Here is a 23,942-nt window from a genome sequence, read left to right as displayed (position 1 = left end):
CCAAAGTAGCATAGTGTAGGGTGACATTATCTCCAGATGTGTGGCAGGGTAAAGCCATCTTGTATCAGCATTCCTAGTGCACTTGTGTTCTATTTTGCAGAGTATACACACACACACACACACACACACACATACACACACACACACACACACACAGAGGTGGCCATCTTGGTCCCAGGTGCCTTTCCCTGCTGAGCCATCTTGCTGCCCCCACCTTTATAAATTAACTTTTTATGGTGTGTATGCATGATGTGCATGTGTCTGCTTAGGCGTGCCACAGCGTGCATATGGAGGTTAGAGGACAGCTTTGTGGGGCTGGTTCTCCTCTTCTCTTTTATGAGGGTTCCAGGGATGGAATTCAGGTCACCAGGCTTGTTCAGTCAGTGCTCCTGTCTGCTGAGACATCTTGCTCACCCCCAAAGTACGTTGTAATCTTATATATTTTCTTTTTTTCAAAAAATACTGTTTTTAATGGCCTTGTAGGGTAGGAGAAAAGCCTCATTACAAAAATCACATTGCTTAGTGATTGTGAACTCTCTTTAAAATGCATTGGTTTTTGGATCTGATTGATATCTGTGTTTTGTTTTGTTTTTATGCAGTGCAGAGGATTGAACCTAAGGCCTTTGTATGCCAGGCAAGAACTCTTCCACTGTGCTATAGTCTCCATTCCTGAGATCTTTTTCTTTTTATTAGTTATGTAGCCCTGGCTGGCTTAGAGCTCTCTGTGTAAAGCAGGCTGGACTTGAACTCACAGAGATCTGCACACCCCTGCTTCCTGAGTGTTGGGATAAAAGGTGTGGCCCACTAGCTTGAGCTACTAGCCCCTGCACAAGACCTTATTATTATGTTTTTATTTATTTATATTTTGTGTGCATTGGTATTTTGCCTTCATGTGTGTCTGGGTGAAAGTGTCGGGTCCCCTGGAACTTGGAATTACAGAGAACCGTGAGCCGCCATGTGGGTGTTGGGAATTGAACCTGGGTCCTCTGGAAGAACAGTCAGTGCTTTTAATGTCTGAGTCATCTCTCTAGCCCCAAGACCTTATTTTTAATTTTTTTTTAGACATAGTTTCTCTGTGTAGCCCTGGCTGTCCTGGAACTCACTGTGTCTATAGACCAGGCTGGCCTTAAACTCAGAGATCTGCCTGCCTCTGTCTGCCGAGTGCTGGGATTAAAGGCATGGGACTCTACGGCTAGCAACATTTTACTTTATTTATTTTAAGGTACCAGTGTAGAAGGTAGAGGGATATTGACCAAAGGTTGTAAAATTTCCCTCAGCTAGGACGACTAAGGTCAAGATTGCTATTGTGTAACATGGTAATTGTGGTGATAACAATGTATCTTGTAGTGTTTCCCTTCACAGAAGATGATACCTGGCGGGGCAATGCATTTGTTAATTCCCTTGATGGAGCATTCCACAAAGTATACATATTCCAAAACACGCTGTATATGACAAGTGTATACTGTATTTTGTGAATTAAAAAAATATAAGAAAAGCTAGGGCTGGCTCCTGGGTAAAAGTGTTTTCTTTGTAAGTCTGATGACCTGAGTTAGCTCTCTGTTAACCCTTGGTAGAAGGAGAGAATTGACTTCCAAGGACCTCCACATAGCTTAGCATACATGCTCAAATTCTCACTCTCACACACAATAATAAGTAAATATACACATAAATAGTAAGGAAAGCTAATTCTTAGCACTGTCAACTATTACATAATAGTTATGTGTTCAGTAATTGGTTGAGAAAATACTAAATGACAAACTACTATGATTTAAAAAACAGAAATTTGGCTTTAATAAGTGGGGTATGATAGTACCTACCTGTAATCCTAGTACTTGGGAGGCTAAGACAAGAAGATTGCTGCAGTTTGGAGGCCAGCCTGGACTACATAGTGATTTTGAGTCTAGCCTGGACTACATAGTGAGATGTGTTCTTATACTTTTTTTAAGTTTTGCTTTTATGTGTATGAGTGTTTTGCCTACATGTATGTCTGCCTAATACCTGCAAAGGTCAGAAGAGGGCATCAGATTCCCTGGAACTGGAGTTACAGAGTATTGTAAGCCACCATGTGGATGCTAATGCTCTTAACTGCTGAGCCATCTCTCCAGCCCCCTAGGATGTGTCTTTAGGGGGGAAAAAAAAGTAAGCTGGACATGATGGTGTATGCCTTTAATTACAGCACTTGGGAAGCAGAGGCAGGTGTATCTCTTATGAGTTCAAGGCCAACCTGGTCTACATACTGAATCTCCGAGCCACCCTAGGCTACATAGCAAGACCCCCCACCTCCCACCCACCCCCTTTTTTTGTTGTTGTTGTTTTTTGTTTTTTGAGACAGTTTCTGTGTGTATCCTGGTTGTCTTGGATCTCACTTTGTTGACCAGGTTGGCCTCGAACTCACTGAGATCTACCTGCGTCTGCCTCCCCAAGTGCTGGGACTAAAGGCACCCCCCCCACACACTTTTTTTTAATCATAGCTCATTTGGCAGAGTGTTTGCCTAGCACATAGGAGGCCCTGGGTTTGATTTCCAGCACTCAAAACTGATCATGGTAGTGCATACCTGTAATCCCCCTAGCATTCTTGGGTGTCAGAAGCAAGAAGATCAAGTCATCCCTGACTACGGAGAGAGTCCAAGGCCAGCTTAGGTAGGAGACCCTAGACCCTGCCTGGTTATTAAGAGAAGGAAAAGGAGGGAAATACATAAATAAAATAAAGACGTAAATTGGGGTTTATTAGTTGTACCAGAACTGGCTAGACTTGAAACACACTGACATGCCTAGTGTGTGTTCACGGCGTTGGACATGATGAAAGCAGCATGCACTGACATCCAGACTTGGCAGAGACCCGTGTTCAAGGCCCCTAGTTCACATCTACATGGAAGCCATCTCTGGGCTATGGAGGATATATGCTCACCGTGTGCTTTTTAATTATTGTAATTACATAGGACCAAATGGTATAATAGTATTCATTTCAAATGGCAGTCTGCCAACAGCAGGTGACTGTTTAAATCTGTTTTCCCCGTGTACTTATTAAGACTTTTTGCTTTCATCTCTATGGCTTCGGATAAGGTGGTTTATTTAGAAACTAAATCCACGTGGCTTCAGATATCTCAGTAGATACATACATACATACATGTACCCAGGTGGCCCTGAATTATTCAACTGTTTACTGCTGCTAAAGCAATAGTAACCTCAATTTGTTGAGTTTTAATGTAGTTATTCATTTATTTTTATCACACCTTAGTCATGGGAGAGGGGGATGGTGCACGTGTGTGGAGGTCAGAGGACAACTTTAGGGAGGGCGTTGGTTCTCCACTCCCTGTGTGGGTCCTGGGGACCCATCTCAGGTCATCAGGCTTGGTGACACGTGCCCTGACTGACTGAGCCGTCTTGTTGGCTCTAGCTTTTCTTCTGTTACGTTTTGCATTTTATATCTTATGCTCTTACAGTATTTTGAGGTAGACTATGTTCAGGTACAATAGCTGTTTTCTTTGCTTCTTTTTTTTTTCTCTCAGGCACCCCCAGGCTGGCCTAGGACTCACTGTATACCAAGGATGACCTTGGATTTCTGATCCTCCTGACTCCACCTCCCCAGTGCTGGTGTTACAAGCATGTCTGGTTCATGTGGTGCTGGGGATCAAACTCAGGGCTTCCCGTACGTCAGGCGAGCAATCTGCCAAGATCCAGAACTGTAATTTTAGTGGCAACACATGATAGCTTTTGTTTTTGTGACTTCTGGAATTAGAAACAGTTTATTTATTTTGTCAGAATTTTTGGTCTTACTGTGCTCATAAATTTGTTAGCATTTTTCAGAAGGAATGATTTTTTGTTTTTTTTTTGGGTTTTTTTAATTTTTTTTTTTTTTTTTCGAGACAGGGTTTCTCTGTAGCTTTGGTGCCTGTCCTGGATCTCGCTCTGTAGACCAGGCTGGCCTCGAACTCACAGAGATCTGCCTGACTCTGCCTCCCAAGTGCTGGGATTAAAGGCGTGCGCCACCACCGCCCGGCCTCAGAAGGGATGATTTTAAAGTGAAATTCTCTATCTTCTATTTATTTGGGGCTAAAACAGTTTTCTTTTTTGGGGCTGGGGTTGTTCAATGACTTGCTTTGTATACTGGATTAGTCTTGACTTTTGATTCTGCCTCAGTCTCCTGAGCACTAAGATTACAGATGTATGCCACCATGCCCAGTTAAACTAAAAATATGTATTAAAATAGTTTTTACTTTATTTGTATGTGTGTTTTCCTGCATGTATACATGTGTGCCTGGTGCCTGAGGAGGCCAGAGAAGGTGTCAGATTTCCTGGAGCTGGAGTGAACTTCCACGTGGGTGCTGGGAATTGAACCTGTGTCCTCTGGGAGAGCAGCCAGTGCTTTTAACCACTAAACCACCTCTATAGAGTTTTTTAAAATTTATTTTTATTATTTTAAAGGGCATGTAGGTATGTGTGTCTCATGTGGGTATGTGGACATGAGCACAGGTTCCCATGGAAGCCAGAGGCAGCAGGTCCCTTAGAGCTGGGAGTTAGAGACATTATGAACTATATGTATGTAGATGCTGGGAACTAACCTTAGGTGATCTGGAAGAGCAGTCCATGCTCCCAGCACTGAGCCAAACTCCTCAGCCCTGTGCAGATACTTCCTTATTTTAATCAGCATTTCTAAGATTACTTGGAACTTTTGTTTCTTAACTTTAATAGCTCAGTTCTTCCGAGTCGTCTTTACTTCTTTTACTTTTTCTGTAAAAATGAGCACTTTTCTCCGTTTGCGTGGCTGTTCCTTCTACTGGGTATATTCGTTTGTTGAGGTTCCTTCTCCTACTCCAGGACTAGCCAGTAACTACAAAACCTAGTTTTCAATACAGTTTTCTGGTACCAAGTAGTTTATGAGGTGAAGTTGTGATTGATTGTTGGCTGGTCATAAACATGCTAATTCAGATTTTACAAAACTATTTTGGATAGTTTGGATTATCATTCTCTCTGTGTCTGTCTGTGTGTTTGAGACAGGTCTCCTGTAGCCCAGGTTGGCTTCAAACTCACTTCGTAGCTGAGGATGACCTTGAGCTAGCTCTCGATTCTTCCTCAGCTTCCCAAGTGCTGGCATTGGAGTTCTGTGCCATTAGGTCTGCTTTCTTGTTTAAAATGTCAAGAATGTGTCTTTGTCTTTCCAGAAAGAAGTGATGTAACTCGATCACTCTGAAGACTTTGAGGTCAGGGTGACGAGGGAGCAGGAAGAGCATGGCCTGGCCACGATTTCTGCAGAGGGGTGCTCTGCTCACCGGCTTCAGCCATCACCATGTTGCTGTGTTCCTGCTCACTTTCTTCAGGTAATGGCTTCCTGACTCTCTGGTCTTCTGCCTTTGGGAGTGGTACTGCCTCAGACAGTCCAGTATGATGGTGACACCAGCTTCCAGTGAAATAGATACCTTCCATTCGTACTGCATTTGTTTTGTTTTGCTTGGAGCGGAATTTGGGAGGGCTGCAAGCTTGCTGAGCGTGTCCTGTGTCACTGAGCTGTGACTGGCTCTCAGTTGTGCTTTTTTCCCCCCTAAATATTTAATGACACCCTCATAAGTCAAGTCTTTTGAGGTAGGGTCTCATTGTGTAGCTCTGGCTGTAGTAGAACTTGCTATATAGACCAGGCTGACCTTGAATTTACAGAGATCCACCTGCCTCTGCCTCCTGAGTGGCGGGATTAAAGGTGTGCACCACGTCCCCCAGCCACAGTTTGACCTTTTTAAAAAATGTTATGTGTATGGGTGTTTTGTCTGCATGTCTACCACATGCCTGTAAGGGTACCACATACAGTGCCTGTGGAGGCTGGAAGAAGAGGTCATTGCGTCTCTTGGAACTGCAGTAACATCATGTGGTTGCACGGAACTGAACCAGGCTCCTCTGCAAGAGAAGCAAGTGTTCTTATCCACTGAGCCATCTTCCAGCTCATATAATTCAATTTTAAAATTTTATTTTAATTAATTTTTGTGGAGATGAGGATAAAATTATAGCATTAGAGCATTTTATTTGTGCTTAGCCTGTACTTAACCACTGAGCAGCTCATTTGATTTTGTAACTTTTAATTTTTTTTTTTTATTTTATTTTGTGGCTTTGAGGATAGAATTCAGTCCTTGCACATAATTCTAGGCTTAGCACCTGAATTTCATTTCCTCCTTCATTTTTATTGAGACAAAGTATATATATATATTTGTTATTTCAAGGATAGCCTGAGGTGCAAGCGCGCGCGCATCGCATCACACACACACACACACACACACACACACATACACACACACACACATCTCCTACTACCTCTGTCCTTGTGTTATAGATGTGCATTCTGATATCCCCATTGTACTTTGTTGATGACTTAGGATAGTAGTTCTCAGGGTCATTTTGTTCTCCGGGGGTTATTTGACAGTTTGTGACTTTTGATTGGCCTGATGGAGGGTTACCGTTTTCATTTAGTGTCAGAGACCAGGGGTGCTGCTAATGTCCTAACTTGACCCGAGAACTCGTTGACAGAAAATGTTGTAGCAGTTGAGAAACCGACCCCAGTCTGATATCAGGTGCTCGCTACTGAAACGGGAGCTTGTAACAAAGACGTGCATTCAGGAGCGCGTTCTAGAACAGCAAAAATGAGAAGGATGTTGTCGGGCATTTGGGTAACTCCTGTGAGACCTGAGGCTTAGCAGCCCCTAACTAGTCAGCATGATTGGAGGAACTGTCTGTGTTTGTGATTCTAGAGCTCTAAGTGACCTCTGCAGTAACAGCATAAACCAGGATATTTAGGGGTAGGAGTTCATTTTATGTAGCCCTCTTATTCAACTGTTTTGCTGTTTTCTCAGATCTTATTATTAATTTTGTTAATTCATTTGTTTTTTGTGGGGTGCCCTCTGCCACGGTGTGAGAGTGGAGGTCAGAGGACAAGGTCTTGGAGCCCTGTCCTCTCCTTTTCCACGTGTGCCCTGGGGACTGAATCTCGGTGATTAGGCTTGGAGACAGGGCCTTTAGCCACTGAGCCCTCCCACCAGCTCTGTCACTCTTTTTTTTTTTTTTTTGGTTTTTCGAGACAGGGTTTCTCTGTGTAGCTTTGCGCCTTTCCTGGAACTCACTCTGTAGACCAGGCTGGCCTCGAACTTACAGAGATCCGCCTGGCTCTGCCTCCCCAGCTCTGTCACTCTTTATAGATGGCACTGTACCTGTTGATTGCCCCCTCCGAGAATAAATTAGGAAAGAGGTTCTGTCGTCTTCTAAGAGTTGCTAGGTCATTTTGACAGCCTGGCTTAGGGCTCCCCATTTGTGTGAGATGGGGGTGGCAGGGAATGACTCATGCTTTCCAGAACTGGCACCGAGCCCTAAGGTAGGTGTGCCACATCCAGTGCCAAGATAAGTTATATACAAACAATGAAATCAAAAGGAAGACAAGTATTTTTCTCTCTCTTTCAAGACAGGGTTTCTCTGTGTAGCCCTGGCTGTTCTCGAACTTGCTCTGTAGAGCGGGCTGGTCTTGAACTCAAAGATCTGACTGCCTCTACCTTCTCAGAGCTGGGATTAAAGGCATGCATTAGCACCACTTAGTTAGTAGAGCCTGTCTTTTTAAACATTTATTTATTTTTATTTTATGTGCATTGGTGTTTTGCCTGTGTGTATGTCTGTGTGAGGGTGTTTTATCTTCTCGGAACTGGAGTTACAAACAGTTGTGAGCTGCCATGTGGGTCCTCTGAAAGAACAGCAATGCTCTTAACCACTGAGCCACCTCTCCAGCCCCAGCGGAGCCTGCCTTAATTAGCAGCTTTTACCTTTTACAAAGCAGCAAATGCTTTTCCTGTTTGTAAAGCTTCCAAACTTGAGTAAAATGAATGTGCAGGTTTGATTTTTGAGTGCTGTTTTCTTTGCTTCTCATTTAGTTCTGTTCTCTCTGTGTTTTGCAGCTATTCTTTGCTCCATGCGTCAAGAAAAACATTCAGCAACGTCAAAGTCAGCATTTCCAAGCAGTGGACCCCAAGTGCTTTTAACACATCCTTTGACCTGCCTGCAGAGGTACGCAGAGTGCGGGGATGGAGCTAAGAAGGGCTTCCTCCGTGTCCACCCTTAGCAGTTCTTAAGTTCTTTTCCCATCATCTGATCAGGACTCTGAAACAACTTACTGTGTCCTCGGGTACGAGCTTCAGAGGTTGTAAGTTCAGAACCTTCAGATTCAGCCTAGGCACCTAGCCCGTCACCTTGTGTCTCACTGTTGTGAAGTCACACAGTTCTGGCTTCATTGAGATCCCACAAGTGCTGTGTGCATTTCTCCCTTTGACTGATTGATTGATTTTTCATTTTTAGTTTTTGTCTAGTCTTGCACCTTTTCCTTTCCCTCCCTCCCTCCCTCCCTCCCTCTCTCCCTCCCTCCTTTTCTCCCTTTCTTCTCTCCTCTCCTCTTTTCTCTGTCTCTCTCCCTCCTCCTCCTCCTTCCTTTTTCTTTCTTTCTTTCTTTCTTTCTTTCTTTCTTTCTTTCTTTTTTTTTTTTTTGAGACAGGATCTCTCTATGTACTTAGTCTTGACTGTCCTAGAACTCACTCTGTAGACCAGGCTGGCTTCAAACTCACAGAGATCCGCCTGCCTCTGCCTCCTGAGTGCTGGGATTAAAGGCGTGCGCCAGCCATATAGCCATCTACTTTTTTTTCTTTTTTTAAAAGTAACTCTCCTTAAAAAAAAAAAAAAAAAAGGGTGTGTGTGTGTGTGTGTGTGTGTGTGTGTGTGTGTGCGCGCGCGCGTGCTGTGCACAAATGCACATAGGTGTACATACATACCCAGAGGCCAGAAGAGAGCATTGGATTCTCAGGAGCTGGAGGGTACGAGCTGCCCCATGTAGGTGTTGAGAAGTGAAATCTAGTCCTCTGAAAGAGCAGTAAGTACTCTTAGCTGATGAGCCATCTCTCCAGCCCCTCTTCACCCATTTTCTGCCAAAATTTTGCCCTTCCCTTTGGGATGAGTAAAATACCTTTTTCTTTTCTTTTCTTTCTTTCTTTCTTTCTTTCTTTCTTTCTTTCTTTCTTTCTTTCTTTCTTTCTTTCTTTCTTTCTTTCTTTTTTTAAAGAATGAATTTTATTTCTTTCTTTGTGTGTTTTGAGTGTTTGTTCAGAGGTCGGTTCTTTCCACCATGTGGGTCCTGGAGACTGAAGTCCTAGCCAGCCCCTCGTTTCTTTTTTTTTTTTTTCTTTTTCAGCCCCTCGTTTCTTTTGTTTAGGCGAAACATCTTTGCGCCTCCAGATGTGGTTTAGTGACACTTGAGCCCCCAGTGTGGGAACCAGGTGCAGTCTGTTCCGCATCCAGAAAGCTGGGATTTGTATTTTGGGATTGTGGGTTGGCGGGGCCCCTAGACCACCCCAGGTCTGATAGGTTAGTGGAGTACTTAGAGCACTCAGCATGTGTGATTTATTGTGGGAAAAGGACAGGAAGTGAAATTAGCAAACGGAAAGGTGCCCAGCGTGACGCCTGCAGGAAACCAGGTTCCCTCCCAGAGCCTGTGACACAGCATTTGTGAATTGCTGTCTACCTGGGAAGCCCCTTGGAGATTCATACCCAGGGTTTTTATTGGGGTTGGATATACAGACCCCCTCTATGTAACACATATTAAAATTCCAGGATCTCAGGAAAGCGGGGTTCAGGGTTGCTGGGTGCAGAGAGTGAGTGCTTGCTGGGAAATGGTAGGAACCTTCCCTAGTCTGGTTAGGGCTGTCTGATGCTTAGGGGTCTGCCTTGTGAGCAGGCTTTACTAAGAAGAGCCACCTTAGGCCCGGGTTGACTCTTTTTGGTGGTAGCCATTCACATTATTAGCTCTTATGTAATAATACTGACTCTTTTGCTTGCTTGCTGGTTAATCCATCCATCCATCCGGGTGCTGGGGATCGAATCCAGGATCTCATCTGTACTAGGCAGGCGCTCCACCCCACAGCCCTGTAGGTATTTATTTTACTCTAACTGACGGCACAGTAGGTGTTACTATCCTTTTTCTGCAGAACTGCTGATTTTGCAGTTTGGATGGATTGATTGATTGGCTCTACAGAAATCAGCTTCTGGCATGCCCTGTAGAGAGAGCTTTGTGTTTCTTTACAGACCCATTCTGTTGATACCCACACTCTGACCCAAGGCAGAAATTGGGAAATTAGTTTAAATCCAGCTTTTTTCCTGAGTTACACCACCAGTCCTCAGGATTTTACCTTCTGTTAAAGATACAATATTTTGGTGCTGGAGAGATGGCTCAGTGGTTCAGAGCACTGACTGGTCTTCCAGAGGACCTGAGTTCAATTCCCAGCACCCACATGGCAGCTCACAATTATCCATAACTCCAGTTCCAGGGGAGCCGACACCCATGGCCAAACACCAATGCACATTAAAAAAAAACAACAAAAAAAAAAACCATTATTTTGGGGCTGGAAGGATGCTCAACAGTTAAGAACGCTTGTCCTTGCAGAGGCCCCTCGGGTCTCATCACCCGGGTCAGGCAGTTCGAAGCTACTGGTAATTACATTGTCAGGAGCTCCGATGCCTCTGGCCTCCATAGGCACCTACACTTACATGTGTACACACATGCATGCCCCCACCCCGAAGTGGGGTAGAAATAAAAATGAATCTTTAATTTTGAAAATTACATTTATTTATTGTGTGTGTATACTGTGGGCATGTGCATGCCACAGCACATATGTAGAGAAATCAGAGGACAGTTTCTGGAGACCACTTTCTCCTTCCACCGTTGGGTCTTGGAGATTGAACTCAGGTGGTCTGGATCACGCCTGTGAACTACCTTGCTGACTCTAAAAATAAATCTTAAAAAATAATACTGCCAATAGTAAAGTTTCTCTTTAATAGTCTAAAGTAGGCAATGTAACCTCTGCCGTAGCTCTCGAGCAGAGCTGTGTCCTGCCCAAAACTCTCCTGTGTTTATTTGCAGTCAAGTCTTCCTGTAGCTCCAGGCAGCTGCTGATCCAGGAAGCTGTTTTTGTTCAATTTTTTTTATTAATTAAAAAAAAAAAATTATGTGTGTGAGTGCTATGCTTGCGTGTGTATACTTGTGTTCCTGATTTCAATGGAGGCCAGGAGAGGGCATCAGGTCCTCTGGAATGGATTTATGGATGGTTGTGAGCCACCATGTGGGTGCTGGGAATGGAATTTGGATCCTCCAAATGAGCAGCCAGTGCTTTTAATTGCTGAGCCATCTCTCCAAGTCAGGATGTTGTTTTTAAAGTATATAAAACATGGCTTTCCTGGGTGGAGGTGCATACAGTTTCTAATTCCTGAATATTTAGTACAGTCAGAACTTACTTCTTCTAAATGCCTGCCTTTGTACACGCCGCCTAGTCTTACTGAGCTGACGTGCTCACCAGCATCTCAGTGTGTTGACTTAAGAGAAGGGTGGACTAAGGAGCATCCTCAATGCACTAGAAGTAGCAGCAGGTCCTTGTCAGAGCTGGCCTTTTGAAAGCATGCAGCTTTTCACATGGGGACTCTGACTGGGGTACGCCCCTTTCCTTGTGTGCACATGTGTGCCTGTGTTCTTACTAGAGGTCACCCCTGTTCTTCGCCGCCAGGGTTGTGTGGGATGGTGGTGGATGCAGATGGGTGGGAAGTGGTTGAGAGGAGTTGGTACTAAGGTCACAGCAGATGACTGGTTCTATGTTTCTGCAGATCTGGAGCAGCAACCATTTGTTCCCCAGCACAGAGGAAGCCACTCTTTTCCTTGGAACACTAGATACTGTTTTTTTGTTCTCCTATGCTGTGGTAAGTTTTTAAATTAATGGAGTTTTTGTTTGTCTTTGTTTTTAAATAACTACTTAAATTTTTGTTTTGTTTTATTTTTCAAGATAGCCCAGGGTGGCCTCGAACTCACAGAGATCTACCCGCCTCTGCCTCCTGAGTGCTGGGATTAAAGGTGTGCGCCATGACACCTGGCTGAAAATTTATTTTTTATTGTGGTGCTGAGAATCAAACCCAGGGCTGTGCCTAGACACATGCTGTCCCGTGACTGACCTCCCCACTCCCTCATCAGATCTTTTTAAAAAAATTATTATTGTTTTGTTTTTGTTTTTTTGAGACAGGTTCTCTGTGTTGCTCTGGCTGTCCTAGAGCTGGCTCTGTAAACCAGGCTGGCCTCAAACTCACAAAGACCCTCTTGCCTCTGCCTCCCAAGTCCTGAATTAAAGACATGCTGTACCACACTTGGTAGATAGATTTTTTTTTTTTTTATTATTTATGTGTATGGGCATTTTGCCTACACGTATATCTATACACCACATGTGTGCTTGGTGTCTGTAGAGGTGAAACAGGCATCAGATCCCCTGAAACCAGACATTTTGATCCACCATGTGAGTTCTGTGAGCCAAATGCTGGAAAAGCAACCAGTACTCCTAACCACTGAGCCATCTTTCTAGCCCCAAATGGTTCTTTTGTGGACCTGCCTTTCCTTCTGCGGCTTCCAGGCCTTGTGCTTTCTGGAGTAATACAGCAGCAATTGGCTCCCTTATCGGAAAGAGAATGGAGAGTTTTCCATTGGCCTCTTACTCACAAATTGCACAGGCTCTTGTGGCGTGTGCAGACCACTGAGTCTGATGCTTGTCTGCTGAGCCTCCAGTGTGGAGGGACAGACACCTGTGATGCTTGTCACCTGAGGGTTCTGTGTTATTAAGGCACTCAGTTTATTGGAAATAGTTGGTCCTACGTCAATTTAAGTTTGAGGTCAAGACAGTTACTCATTTTAGACATTTGTGGCAGAAACCTAAGGTGTGTTGCCCTCAAGGTCTGGACTGATCTCAGTATTTACTTCCTGCTGGGCACTGGCAGGAGAGTGGAAGGTCGGCCACTTGTGTCTCTCATTGGTCATTGCCCTCCCAGCCTTCCCATCCTCCTTGCTTTGTGATCTCCGGAAACCTAAAGAGGCACAGGCAGTTGGGGTGCATCGTAACCTCTGTCCTGTGCCAGACTGCGCGCGCGCGTGGGGACATTTCTTAACCCCAAGTGCTCATGGCTCAGAGAATCCTGCAGGAAGGCTCAGAGCCACTACTTAATCCAGCTCACCTAGAAAATGGAACATGTCCGGGGGCTCGCTTTGTCCTCTCCTGCAGAATGTTGGCAGTACAATGTTACAGACAGTTCACGCAGACCTGTGAGTAAGGTTTGGTTTTTTCCAGTCCCTCTCTTTAGTTTGCCTCACTGGTCACGTGTGCTTCCAGTTCAGACCGATCCCATTTAGAGGTGTCACGTGAAATGCTCTCTTTCCAGGGCCTCTTCATCAGTGGCATCATTGGGGACCGGCTGAATTTGCGATGGGTTCTGTCCTTCGGCATGTGTTCCTCTGCATTTGTGGTAAGTTGGAAGATTTTTATGGTTATAGTGGTTATTACTGGGCTGTCCAGATGGCTTAGGGGCTCAAGGAGCAAACCTGGTGACCTAACTAACGTCCGTCCCCTGACCCCACAGTGGGTGGAGAGACACGCCTAAAAGTTGTCCCCTGACCTCCATGAGTGCACTCTGGCATGCGTGTACCCCACTCACACGTGCGTATCATAAACACACTAATGGTGACTAAAATTTAAAAATAAGCAGTTGCTACTACTTTGATGAGATGTTCTAGACTCTTAGTCAGCCCTTTCATCTCCATCCGGGGTGCAGGAATGAGACTGGTCTTCGTGTTTCTTCCTGTGTGTCTTTTGCTGAGACGCATCTTTTTAAAGCAAGAATCCTGTCATCCTTGATTCCCATAGCCTGGATAAACAGCATAGTGTTGGCTCTCTTCAGCCTGGTCTCGGGCTGCCTGCCAATCATGCTCGCTTGCCCGCCTGCCTTGGCCGCAGACAGACTAACACATTCTGATTCCCTGACCCGGCCGCTGTTTCTATCCAGCGCTTTTTATTCTCATTCTTCTGGCCTCAAATGGCCCTCGTGTGGCCAGGTGACCCCCCTTGGCTCTGCCCCTCTCTGACAGGACTCACTCATGGCCTCTTCCAGGCTCTGGCTCACACTTTCCCCCTTTGTCTGTGCGTAGGCTTCAGTCTTGCTTTCCGGAGTGAGCCCACAGACCCTAGCCTGGGACAGCCTCAGCCTGCGCCTCGTTCTCCTGTTTTCTGACCCGGATTCTCCAGTGTTTCCCCTTCCTCTTTTGCAAAGGGGATGTGCAGATCCCCTTCTCCTGCGGGTGCAGTGAGGGTCCTGTGTGTCTGTCTGTCTGAGGGCCGTTTGGAATGGCACCTGACACGTGAGCTGCTGTGCGGCAGCCTCCGAGTCGGCCATGGTTACTGCCAGTGAGGGTTCTTACCGAGTGAATCAACTCCTGGACTTTAGTCAGATTCTGATTATTTCAGTTTTTCAATGTCTGCCATTTTTTAAAGTTTTAGAAATCAAAGCACTTTATTTGTAAGCCAGTGAGCTGCACTTATATACCTACTTTTTTAATATTTAAAAACATTCAGACGTATATATAAACCCTGTAGGTATGTGGTCTTGTCTCTGCAAACAAGCGTGGTTGAGTGACTACCTCTGTCTCTTCCTGCAGCTGCTGGGCAACCATTGACCATTTTTCTCTCCTTGTAGTTGTGCTTATTCTAGAATTTACAACTGAGATCTGACAGTATTCTACTTACCCATGCCAAGTCTTCTCAAAATAGACTTCGACTGCAAATAAAATGTCCCTTTGAGAAAATGCCTGGAAAAAACCAGGCACATGATAGAAGCTGTTGAATAATTCAGCAGATGATAGATAGGATTCACTTAAGTCAGTGAACTTGGTAGCTGCCATAGCAACATCTGGCTTACATGGGACAGTCCTGGTGCTCAGTGCCTGCTTCTGTCCTGACCCAGTGTGCACATGTGGGTTCGTGTAGTGCTTCGGCCTTCTGGAGATTGCCATTCCCAGAGGGGTGAGGGAGCAGATGGAAAATGGAAGATTCAAGTTGAAGGAAGTGTTGTGTGTGTGTGCGCGCGCGCGCGCGCGCGCGTGTCCTGCAGGTGTGCTCATACAGAAGCCAGTGGAGGACATTGTGAGTTTTGCTCTCTCACTCTCCACCTTATTTTGTTAAGGCAGGGTCTTTCACTGAACCCGGAGCTTGGCTGGCATCCAGTGAGCCCCAGTAATTTTTCTGTTTGCATCCCACATAGCACTGGGCTTACAAGGGTACATAAGACTACACTCAAGTTTTAAAAGGGATTGGAACTTGTGTCTTCATGCTTTCATAGCAAGCATACTTACCCACTGAGCCATTTGCCCACCCCACAACTATGTTTTTCGTGTGTCCTGAAAAGCAGTTGGGTGTATTGAAAGTGTCTGTGTGACGCCACATGTCCCCTTTTCTCCTTCTCTTGAAGGTGTTTGTCTTCGGCACCCTTACGGAATGGCTGTGCTTCTACAACAAGTGGCTTTACTGTGGCCTGTGGATCGTGAACGGCCTGCTGCAGTCCACTGGCTGGCCCTGCGTGGTTGCTGTGATGGGCAACTGGTTTGGGAAAGCTGGGTATGCCGCTCCTTCCTCTGGCTGCACTGATGTTGGGTCGCTGAGTCTGCTCAAACTCTGTGAACTGGGTGCTTTAGAGCACGCCTCATCTTGTCTCTGTTTTAGACAGAGCAGTTCTGGGATAGGAGGTCCACGGCAGAGTGTGTTGTGGACCTCTGTGATGGTCTATAGACACCCAGTGAGGCACATTGCTAAGGCTGTACTTCCCAGTTCATTCTTCTTACGCCTCTCTCCTTTAGAAACTAATAGTCCCATCCGAATGCCATCCATTATGCATGTTCCTTTGAGTTTAGCTTCCTTTGCTGGATTTTGAGACTCTGTGGTTTCCTTATCATTGCAGTAACAGTAAGGAAACTCAGCCTTGAAGGTTGGGGACATTGCCCATTAGTAGAGCACGTGTGTAGCATGTAGAAGATAATGCTAGTACAGAAGAAAAAGGTATCCATGTGACATGTCTAAGGTCACTAAAAGAGGGCTCCAATTCAGAAGTTGCCACGATTTGGGGCTTACAGCACCTCCCTACCCCTCAACCTTCATGTTAGAGTATGTTGGACTTGGCATGTGTGGTGTGGGTGGGCTGCAGGAGGAAGGAAGGTGCCTGCTGATGAATCAATCCTCCACGCCATCCCTGAAGAAGGCATGCTGAATGCACAGGATGAAAAGTCGAAGGATCCAGGCTTGCTTTGTGGTTTTTGTTTTTTGTTTTTCGAGACAGGGTTTCTCTGTGTAGTTTTGGTGCCTGTCTTGGATCTTGCTCTGTAGACCTGGCTGGCCTCAAACTCACAGAGATCCGCCTGGCTCTGCCTCCCGAGTGCCATGATTACAGGCGTGCGCCACCATGCCTGGCAAGAAGGGGCCACAGCGTGTGATGTTATTGACAGAAGGAAGCTAACTTGGTTTGCAGGAGCCTTGGGCTATGTAATGGACACTAACGCTCAAGTGGAATGCCCAGCATGGAAGTCTTTCAAGAATGTAATGCAAGAAGGGAAAAGATGATAAAATTATGAGTACTGAGCGAGAGTGAGTGTGTGCCTCGGCAGCCCAGCTGCCAGTGGTCCATCGTGGGTATGGAGAGCCTCTGAAGGGACCTTCCATCTCCAGTTACACAGCCAACTAAAGTCCGTGCAGATGGGAGGAAGCCTGTGGGGTGGGGTCTCACTCTAGAACTCAGGCTGGTCTTGAACTTGTAATCCTCTTGCTCTGGCCTCACAAGGGCCTGGCAGACTGATGTTAAAGAAGCAGCTGCAGTGAGACAAGTCGGGCCAGTACTGCTTTAGACTCTGACTTCTTGGGAACCTTAACAGTAATCCACGGAGTCCGCTGAGATTGGGAGTGCTGGGAAAAAAAAAAATCCCTGTTCTCATAGGCCAGATTCTTCTGAGTCATGCACCTAGGTCCTGGCTTGCTTACTTGCCCGCTCCATGACCCCCTTGATGGGTTTTAGTATTTTTATAGTATTGGAGCTTTTCATCTTTTTTTGTTTGTTTTTCTTGAGACAGGGTCCTGCCATGTAGCATGGGTGCCTTGAACTTGCTGCAATCCGACCCTAGCCTTCCAAGTGCAGGGATCAGAGGCGTTAGCCACTATACCTGGCTTCTTTTCTTCAATTCTTTTTTTTTCTTCAGTTCTTAAGACTTCACTATTGCTGTGCAAGTGCTCCGCCTCTGCATTCAGCGTCTAACCCCAAATGAAAATTTATTATCATTAAATCTTAGAAGAATCTGGTTTTATCGTATAGTTTTCAAAACTTTAACTAGAGTGTTGATTCTTTGTAGTGCACATCTTTACTGTTCTGGCCATTTTTCATTTGTCTGCACCTAGAACCCCTGATGCATTGTCTTGGTTTTTCCATTGTTGTTCTAGCCGAGGAGTTGTCTTTGGCCTCTGGAGTGCCTGTGCTTCAGTGGGCAATATTTTGGGAGCGTGCCTGGCTTCATCTGTTCTGCAGTATGGCTATGAGGTGGGTGTTTCTTTCACGGTTGGTATGTGTACACTTGCTCTTGCTGTTTAATCCAGGGTGACCTTGAACTACTCCTTATCCTCTTTCCTCTGTCCAAGTGCTATGATTACAGGCATGCGCCACCATGCCTGGCAGGAAGGGGCCACAGCGTGTGATGTTGTTATTGACAGAAGGAAGCTAACTTGGTTTGCAGGGGCCTTGGGCTGTGTGATGGACACTCAAGTGGAACGCCCAGCATGGAAGTCTTTCAAGAATGTAATGCAAGCTGGGGGCTGTGGCACACACCTTTAATCCCAGCACTCGGGAGGCAGAGCCAGGCGGATCTCTGTGATTTCGAGGCCAGCCGCCTGGTCTACAGAGCGAGATCAGGACAGGCACCAACACAACATGGAGAAGCCCTGTCTTGAAAAACCAAAAAAAAAGAATGTTATATAAAAGGGAAAAGATGATAAAATTATGAGTACTGAGCGACAGTGGGTGTGTGCCTCGGCAGTCCATTGTGGGTGTGGAGAGCCATCTCCAGGTACACAGCCAACTAAAGTCCATGCAGATGGGAGGAAGCCTGTGGGGGTGGGGCATGTTCAGTCTGCTGAGTATTTGGCAGACTCTGAATAGGGTGGTGTAGTGGATCCCCAGCAGGCTCAAATTGAAGTAAGCCTGTTCACGCCAAAAGAGGAATAAAGACAGTCACCTTTCTGACCTCTGAGCCTTTGGGAGTATCATAACAAGATGTTGCCAATTATTTGCATTGTTTTAACTACTTTGAATTCCTGAGGAATCAAACGGCCAAGAAGCCCTAGGCATCCATCCCAAATATCCTTAGGAGTCTAAGTGATGCCAGAAGTCAAACTCTCCCAGAACACGGTCCCTAAAGCCAACAGAGCAAGAAGCTGGGCGCACTGGCTCTGTTACAGTGCTGGGTGTGTAAGTAAATAAGGGAACGACAGAAAGACTATATTGTGTGTTTACTAGTTTGGTAAAATACAGGTTGGTAAGCTGTTGTGATCTTGAGGTAGTGAAGCAATGGCCATGGCTGTTGTTGGCAATGTCTGTCAGGTTACGGCAGTTCTGACCAGGCTGGTCCACCTCTGGGAAGTGTCGGCACCCGTGAATGTGCACACCCGTGTACATCAAGTGTTATCTGCAGTTACCACAACACAGTGTATCAGAGCCAAAGCTTGACGTTAAATGTCAGCTGACAGGGACGTATTTAAACTCTGATGTACCTGTTGGAGGATGCTGTCCATGCAGCTGTGACTTTGGGATCAGAACCTCTAACTCAAGAGATCAAGACACTGGGAAGATCTCGCAGACCGCAGGCAGGCCAAGCCGTGTGCCCCGAGATGCCATTTGGAGAAAGGAAGAGTGATGATGGTCGCATTAGCTTGTGTGTTTCCTGACGGTCCCTGGAGAACAAAAACTATTTGTATGTTTCCTGACGGTCCCTGGAGAACAAAAACCATACGGCAACGTTTATATGTTCGGCAATCGAGAGATGGATGGGTTGGGAAGAGATCGGGCAGAAGGGGTTTACTCCACACCGTCATCTTATTTTCTTGACTAGATTGCCAGTTAGAAACCTAAGTGACTAAAGTAAGTTGCTCCTCAGAGAGTAGGTATTTTGGTCCAGGTGAAGCCCATCATCTGTCACCTTTTTTCCCTAGACTTTTTACGTCTGCCACACCTGGATTGTACTAATGGGTTCAAGTGTGAAGTTCACTCACCCCTGTGCTGCTCCTGGATCTAGCATCTGGAAATACGCCTTTAATTTTGTTGTTCAGTTGTTTAAAAATCCTGTCTCATTGTCTGTATCATTAAGACGGCTGTACAGCCTGGCCATTGAGCCTTTCATCCCGGCCTCCGCCTCCCGTGGGTGGCAGTTCTCTTCCCTGTGGTCCTGGGCATGCCGGGAACGGCCATCTCATCCCCAGGGTGCCAGCACCTCTGCGGCTGTTGTGCCCAGGAGGTGATTCTCCACCGTGTCCCTAAACAACATCATCTCACGTGTCAGCCTGCTTTTACCTGATTCCTCTTGAATCCTCTGTTTCCACTCGGGCTGGGTCTTCCTGTTCATTTAGCTTCATGCCACCCTTTCGTATTGTGTTGGGTATTGGTTAATCCCCTCAGCTGGATATAATACCTTCGAGGGCAGATGTTATGTCTTTGTAGGAGTTTGAAAAGATTGAGATTTGGGGGCTAATCCTGATTTCTCAATCCTAATAGTGACACTTAGTATCCAGGGGACCCTCACGGTCCTCTGTGAGCCTCACCGTGTCCTTAGGGAAATGCAGTGGAGAGTCACATGTAAGAAAGTTGGCATGGTGCCCAGCCTGGAAGCCCCGGGTACTGAAGTCCTCCCCGTCCCCTGCCTTTCCTGTCCGACACCCCCCCCCCCCCCGTGTGTCTAATGAACACAGCGGTGACGACCCCTCTGTGTAAGAACCACCTCAGCCATCTCTCTCCTCCTCCAGTATGCCTTTCTGGTGACGGCGTCTGTGCAGTTTGCTGGCGGGGTCGTCATCTTCTTTGGACTACTGGTGTCACCAGAAGAAATCGGTGAGGAGAAGCCGTCTCTTCCGTTCAGAATACCTCACTGTTAGGAGCTGAGGAAGCCCAAGGACAGGAAAGGGATTCCTGGAGGAAGGCTGCACGCTGCTCTGAGGGCATTAAAGGAACAGTTTCCCTCTGTGCATCCTGTCCGGTCACAGCCAAGTCTGTTACCACTGCAGGTGTTTAAAGGAGTGAGGCTCACATGAGTGCAGGGAGAACCGAACATTTGTAGACGATTTATGTAACTGAGACACTGGCTAAGAGTGTAACATCTGCCGGCGGTGGTGGCCCACGCCTTTAATCCCAGCACTTGGGAGGCAGAGGCAGGCGGATGGATCTCTGTGAGTTCGAGGCCAGTCTGGGCTATAGAGGGAGATCCAGGAAAGGCGCAAAGCTACACAGAGAAACCCTGTCTCGAAAAACAAACAAACAAACAAACAAAAAAAAATGTAACATCTTGAGACTGGATTCTTTTCCTTTAGAAACTGATCCAGTTTTATATTTTCTTGTGGTTAAATATGGAATGTGTACAAGTGAAGCCACAGGAGCAGACGGGTGTGCAGCTCTTCTGAGCTTTGAGTGACAGGCTCTGGGGCCTTAATTGGCTCTGCTTGTCCTTGGTCTCTGGACCTTAGCTGGGTCTTCTACACAAGGAAAATAAAAACAGCATCTGCTCTGTAAGCGGTGATGTATGCGAAGCCTGACGCAGGGCTAGGCGCACAGGTGGTGCTCTGTAAATGGTCACTGTTGGTGCTGTCCTAGGTCTCCCAAGTATTGAGGCAGAAGAAAGCTCGGAGGAAGATTCACACAGGCCCCTCATTAGTGGTGCTGAAGATGAAGATGGATATGAGCCAAATTATTCCATCCAAGAGGACGGGGCTGCCACCCAAGTGACGGCAATAAGTTTTCACCAGGCTTGCTGTCTCCCTGGAGTCATACCGGTAAGGACTCCCCGTCTCCTTCCTCAGCCGACCAGGGAAGCTGCCTTCATTTGACCGGCATATTTTGAGATTGTGTAGCATCCCTCCGCTTCCCTGATAGCCATGATGACTGAATATTTGTAGCTCTGGGGGAACTGAAAAATCTTAGTTTAATCCCTTGACTCTGTAGCACACAGAAGCTGCAGATGGGCATGGCCAGATGTGACCCGTGAACCTGCTGACCCTGATCTAGCATGCAACTCCAAAGGCAAAAATGACAAGTTTTTAAATATGTGTTTTGAGTCTGTTGAACTCACGTGGACCAAGAAGGGTTTGAACGGTTCACTATCTGCCTCATTTGTGACTTCTGGTCATCCCAGGGAGTAGGGAGTCACCCTGCCTCATTTGTGACTACTGGTCATCCCAGGGAGTAGGGAGTCACCCTGTCCAGGACAGACACTCAGCATCTTGGTAACGCATCCCAGTATCTCCACAACTTTGCAGTCAGGAAAACCTCCGTCTGAGCCGAACCCCTTCTGCGGCAGTCTGTCTGTCTTGATGTTTTGGGTGCCCTACCACTGGAGTGGAAGTTAAGAGGCCTAGTTTGTGTTTCCAGCTTGCCCCACTAACTTTCTGTGAGACCTGGGTAAGTCACCCAACCCATCCTGTGACTCAGTTCCCCTTCCTGTGGGATGGAGATGACACCCGTCTTGCCTGGGTCTAGAACACTGGCTCTGTGTAGTGGACGAAGCACCTGCTCTTGTCACCTTGTTTTCACGATGCTTATGTGTTTCCCCCACCCCCACTTTTGAGTCAGTCCGCAGGCCATCCTGTTCTGTCCCTGGCAGCTCCCTTCCGCCTGTGCCTCTGCTAAAAAGCCTAGCCCTCCCGACAGGTAGTCCAGTGTCAGTCCAGTGTCAGTGCAACACACCCCTGTGATGCTTGAATCAAGACTAGTGTTAGGGAAGCTCCGCTGCGTGTGGCCCTGTTCTGAGGAAGAGCCTGTCTGAATTTCAGTTATTGAAGTGTTTGGCTGGTAGTTGCTTTGGTTGAGACAGAACTTGGGTTTGTTGTGACCAAACAAGAAACTCATTTGCTGGTTCCTTTGTACTTCCTAAGCCATTGTTCTCCAGCAGGGGCAGGGCGGAAAGGAAGGCTAGTTAACCCGCCGCCGCCGCCGCCGCCGCCACCGCCGCCACTGCCTCCTCTGTCTTTGTGGCAGGCTGTAGGCAGAGCTCTGCTGGGTGAGATTTGGCTCTCTACGGGGTGGCTGCTGCCCTGTCAGGGAAGCTCTTTTAAAACAAGGGGCACCTGGGGAATAGCTGACGCTCAGGGGCAGGAGTGTGCTAGCCAGACACCCTTTGAAGTCAGCCCTCTGCCTCCGCCTTCCCTTTGATGCTAATAGTCAGGGTTTCCTGGTAATAATGTGTTGGATACAGGAGTCTCAGCCATCACCCACTTAAGGCAGCTCTCTTTCAAAGAGAGCCAGGAGGCCAGTCCTGAGCACATCCCTTCCTTTTTGGCCCACCAGAGATGCTCTCCTTTGTGGGATGTAGGGCTTTTCGGAAGCTCTGATATGAAAGTGGTCCTCAGGGTGATGTCTTTCTGTGACTGAGTCACATTACTCTCCGTAGTTTATTTACAGCATTAGCTTGGTAGGAAGAGAACCACGAAAGTCTTGACTGCTTGCAGCATGAGCTGAGATGTTTGCTAGGCTGATTTGTCCGTAGCTGATGTGGGTAGGCAGCACGGACACCGTGGACCTTTTGTCTGAATAAAGAAATGTGGGTACAGTGCGCACTGCTTTGTGAGTTCCAAACACTGGCTTGCTTTTGCCAGAGAAATGATAGGAGAGAAACTGGGGATAGTTAAGAAAAAGCTGTATGCGATTTTTTTATTTTCAGGCCTTTTTTAGAAAGCAGTGGGAGTAAAGAGAAGAGGGCTTCCGGGTCAAGTCAGGGAGGTCATCATGCTGTGCTGTTTGCTGCTTGGTGATAGCTGTGTTTTTCTTGCAGTACTCCCTGGCCTACGCCTGCCTGAAGCTGGTGAATTACTCCTTCTTCTTCTGGCTGCCCTTTTATCTGAGCAACAACTTCGGGTGGAAGGAAGCCGAAGCCGACAAGTTGTCCATTTGGTACGATGTCGGAGGCATTGTAGGTACGCACGTGTGCGCCTCCTTCCGTAGTTAGGAAATCTTGCTTCATTTGAAGTTTTACTGCTTGCTCCACAGCCGTCTCTCCCAACCCATCCTACCAGTAAACCCGCAAACTTGTGTGAGAACAAAAAGTCCATAGAGAGGAAGGCCGGCCTGAGACGGCTGTGATTCATAGGCTGTCTTTTCTTAGTCTTGGGTTGATGGATCAGTCCTTTTGTCTTGGGAGCACTCGGGAATCTCTTTAAATGCAGCCCTTTGTATGCTTTCAGGGGTGGCTTGGCTTTGAAGCTGATTTTGTGAGAGATTCAAGATGGAGTGGGAATGTGTTCATTTTGGCTTCCTCCTACTGTCCCACTGTCTCTGGCCGAGGAAGCAAACACAGCACCTTCCTGGGTAGATTGTCAGATACGAGAGGAAGGAAGAGCAGGAATTTTCCTTTTCTTTGTGTGTGTGTGTGTGTGTGTGTGTGTGTGTGTGTGTGTGTGTGTGTGTGTGTGTTTGCAATTGCCCTGCTGTATACAGCGATTTAGTTTATTTTTCCAGGCTAGGGATTGAACTCTGGACTTTGTACGCGCTAGCAAATATGTATAATCCTAGTTCTGTAACAGATTTTACCAGTGGCTTTGTGGTATAGGCAGAAATACAAACAAGGAAATAATAAACTTTTAAATAAGACCAACAGATTACACATTATGGCCCTACCTTACCGTCTCTCTCTGTAATATTTACACACAGATACAGTAAGTCCAAGCTACCCTGAGCACATGAACTGCGCAGTAGGTCCTTAGGTGGCACACGGACATTATATCTGAACTCAGCTGTTGGTAGTCTAAGGTCCAGAGCCAACAGTGATGTAGACACCCCGAGACCTGCCATATTCTGTG

The 23,942-nt window shown here is 46.5% G+C and overlaps 1 protein-coding gene across 1 annotated transcript in view; it reads left to right on the top strand.

Moving 5' to 3' along the window:
* The window catches only part of Slc37a3 (solute carrier family 37 member 3), a 40,196-nt gene that overhangs the window by 6,357 nt on the left and 9,897 nt on the right, over positions 1–23,942 (top strand). The window contains exons 2-10 of the mRNA XM_059257019.1: positions 5,163–5,318; positions 7,920–8,028; positions 11,659–11,751; positions 13,249–13,332; positions 15,328–15,473; positions 17,337–17,433; positions 19,905–19,989; positions 20,746–20,924; positions 22,919–23,087. Coding sequence (XP_059113002.1) covers positions 5,230–5,318; positions 7,920–8,028; positions 11,659–11,751; positions 13,249–13,332; positions 15,328–15,473; positions 17,337–17,433; positions 19,905–19,989; positions 20,746–20,924; positions 22,919–23,087 — 1,051 coding nt within the window. The 5' untranslated portion in view covers positions 5,163–5,229. The remainder of the gene's footprint in view (positions 1–5,162; positions 5,319–7,919; positions 8,029–11,658; positions 11,752–13,248; positions 13,333–15,327; positions 15,474–17,336; positions 17,434–19,904; positions 19,990–20,745; positions 20,925–22,918; positions 23,088–23,942) is intronic.

The sequence above is a fragment of the Peromyscus eremicus genome, chromosome 3 (assembly GCF_949786415.1).
Source record: "Peromyscus eremicus chromosome 3, PerEre_H2_v1, whole genome shotgun sequence".
NCBI lineage: Eukaryota > Metazoa > Chordata > Mammalia > Rodentia > Cricetidae > Peromyscus > Peromyscus eremicus.
This window is presented reverse-complemented; position numbering and strand designations above follow the sequence as displayed.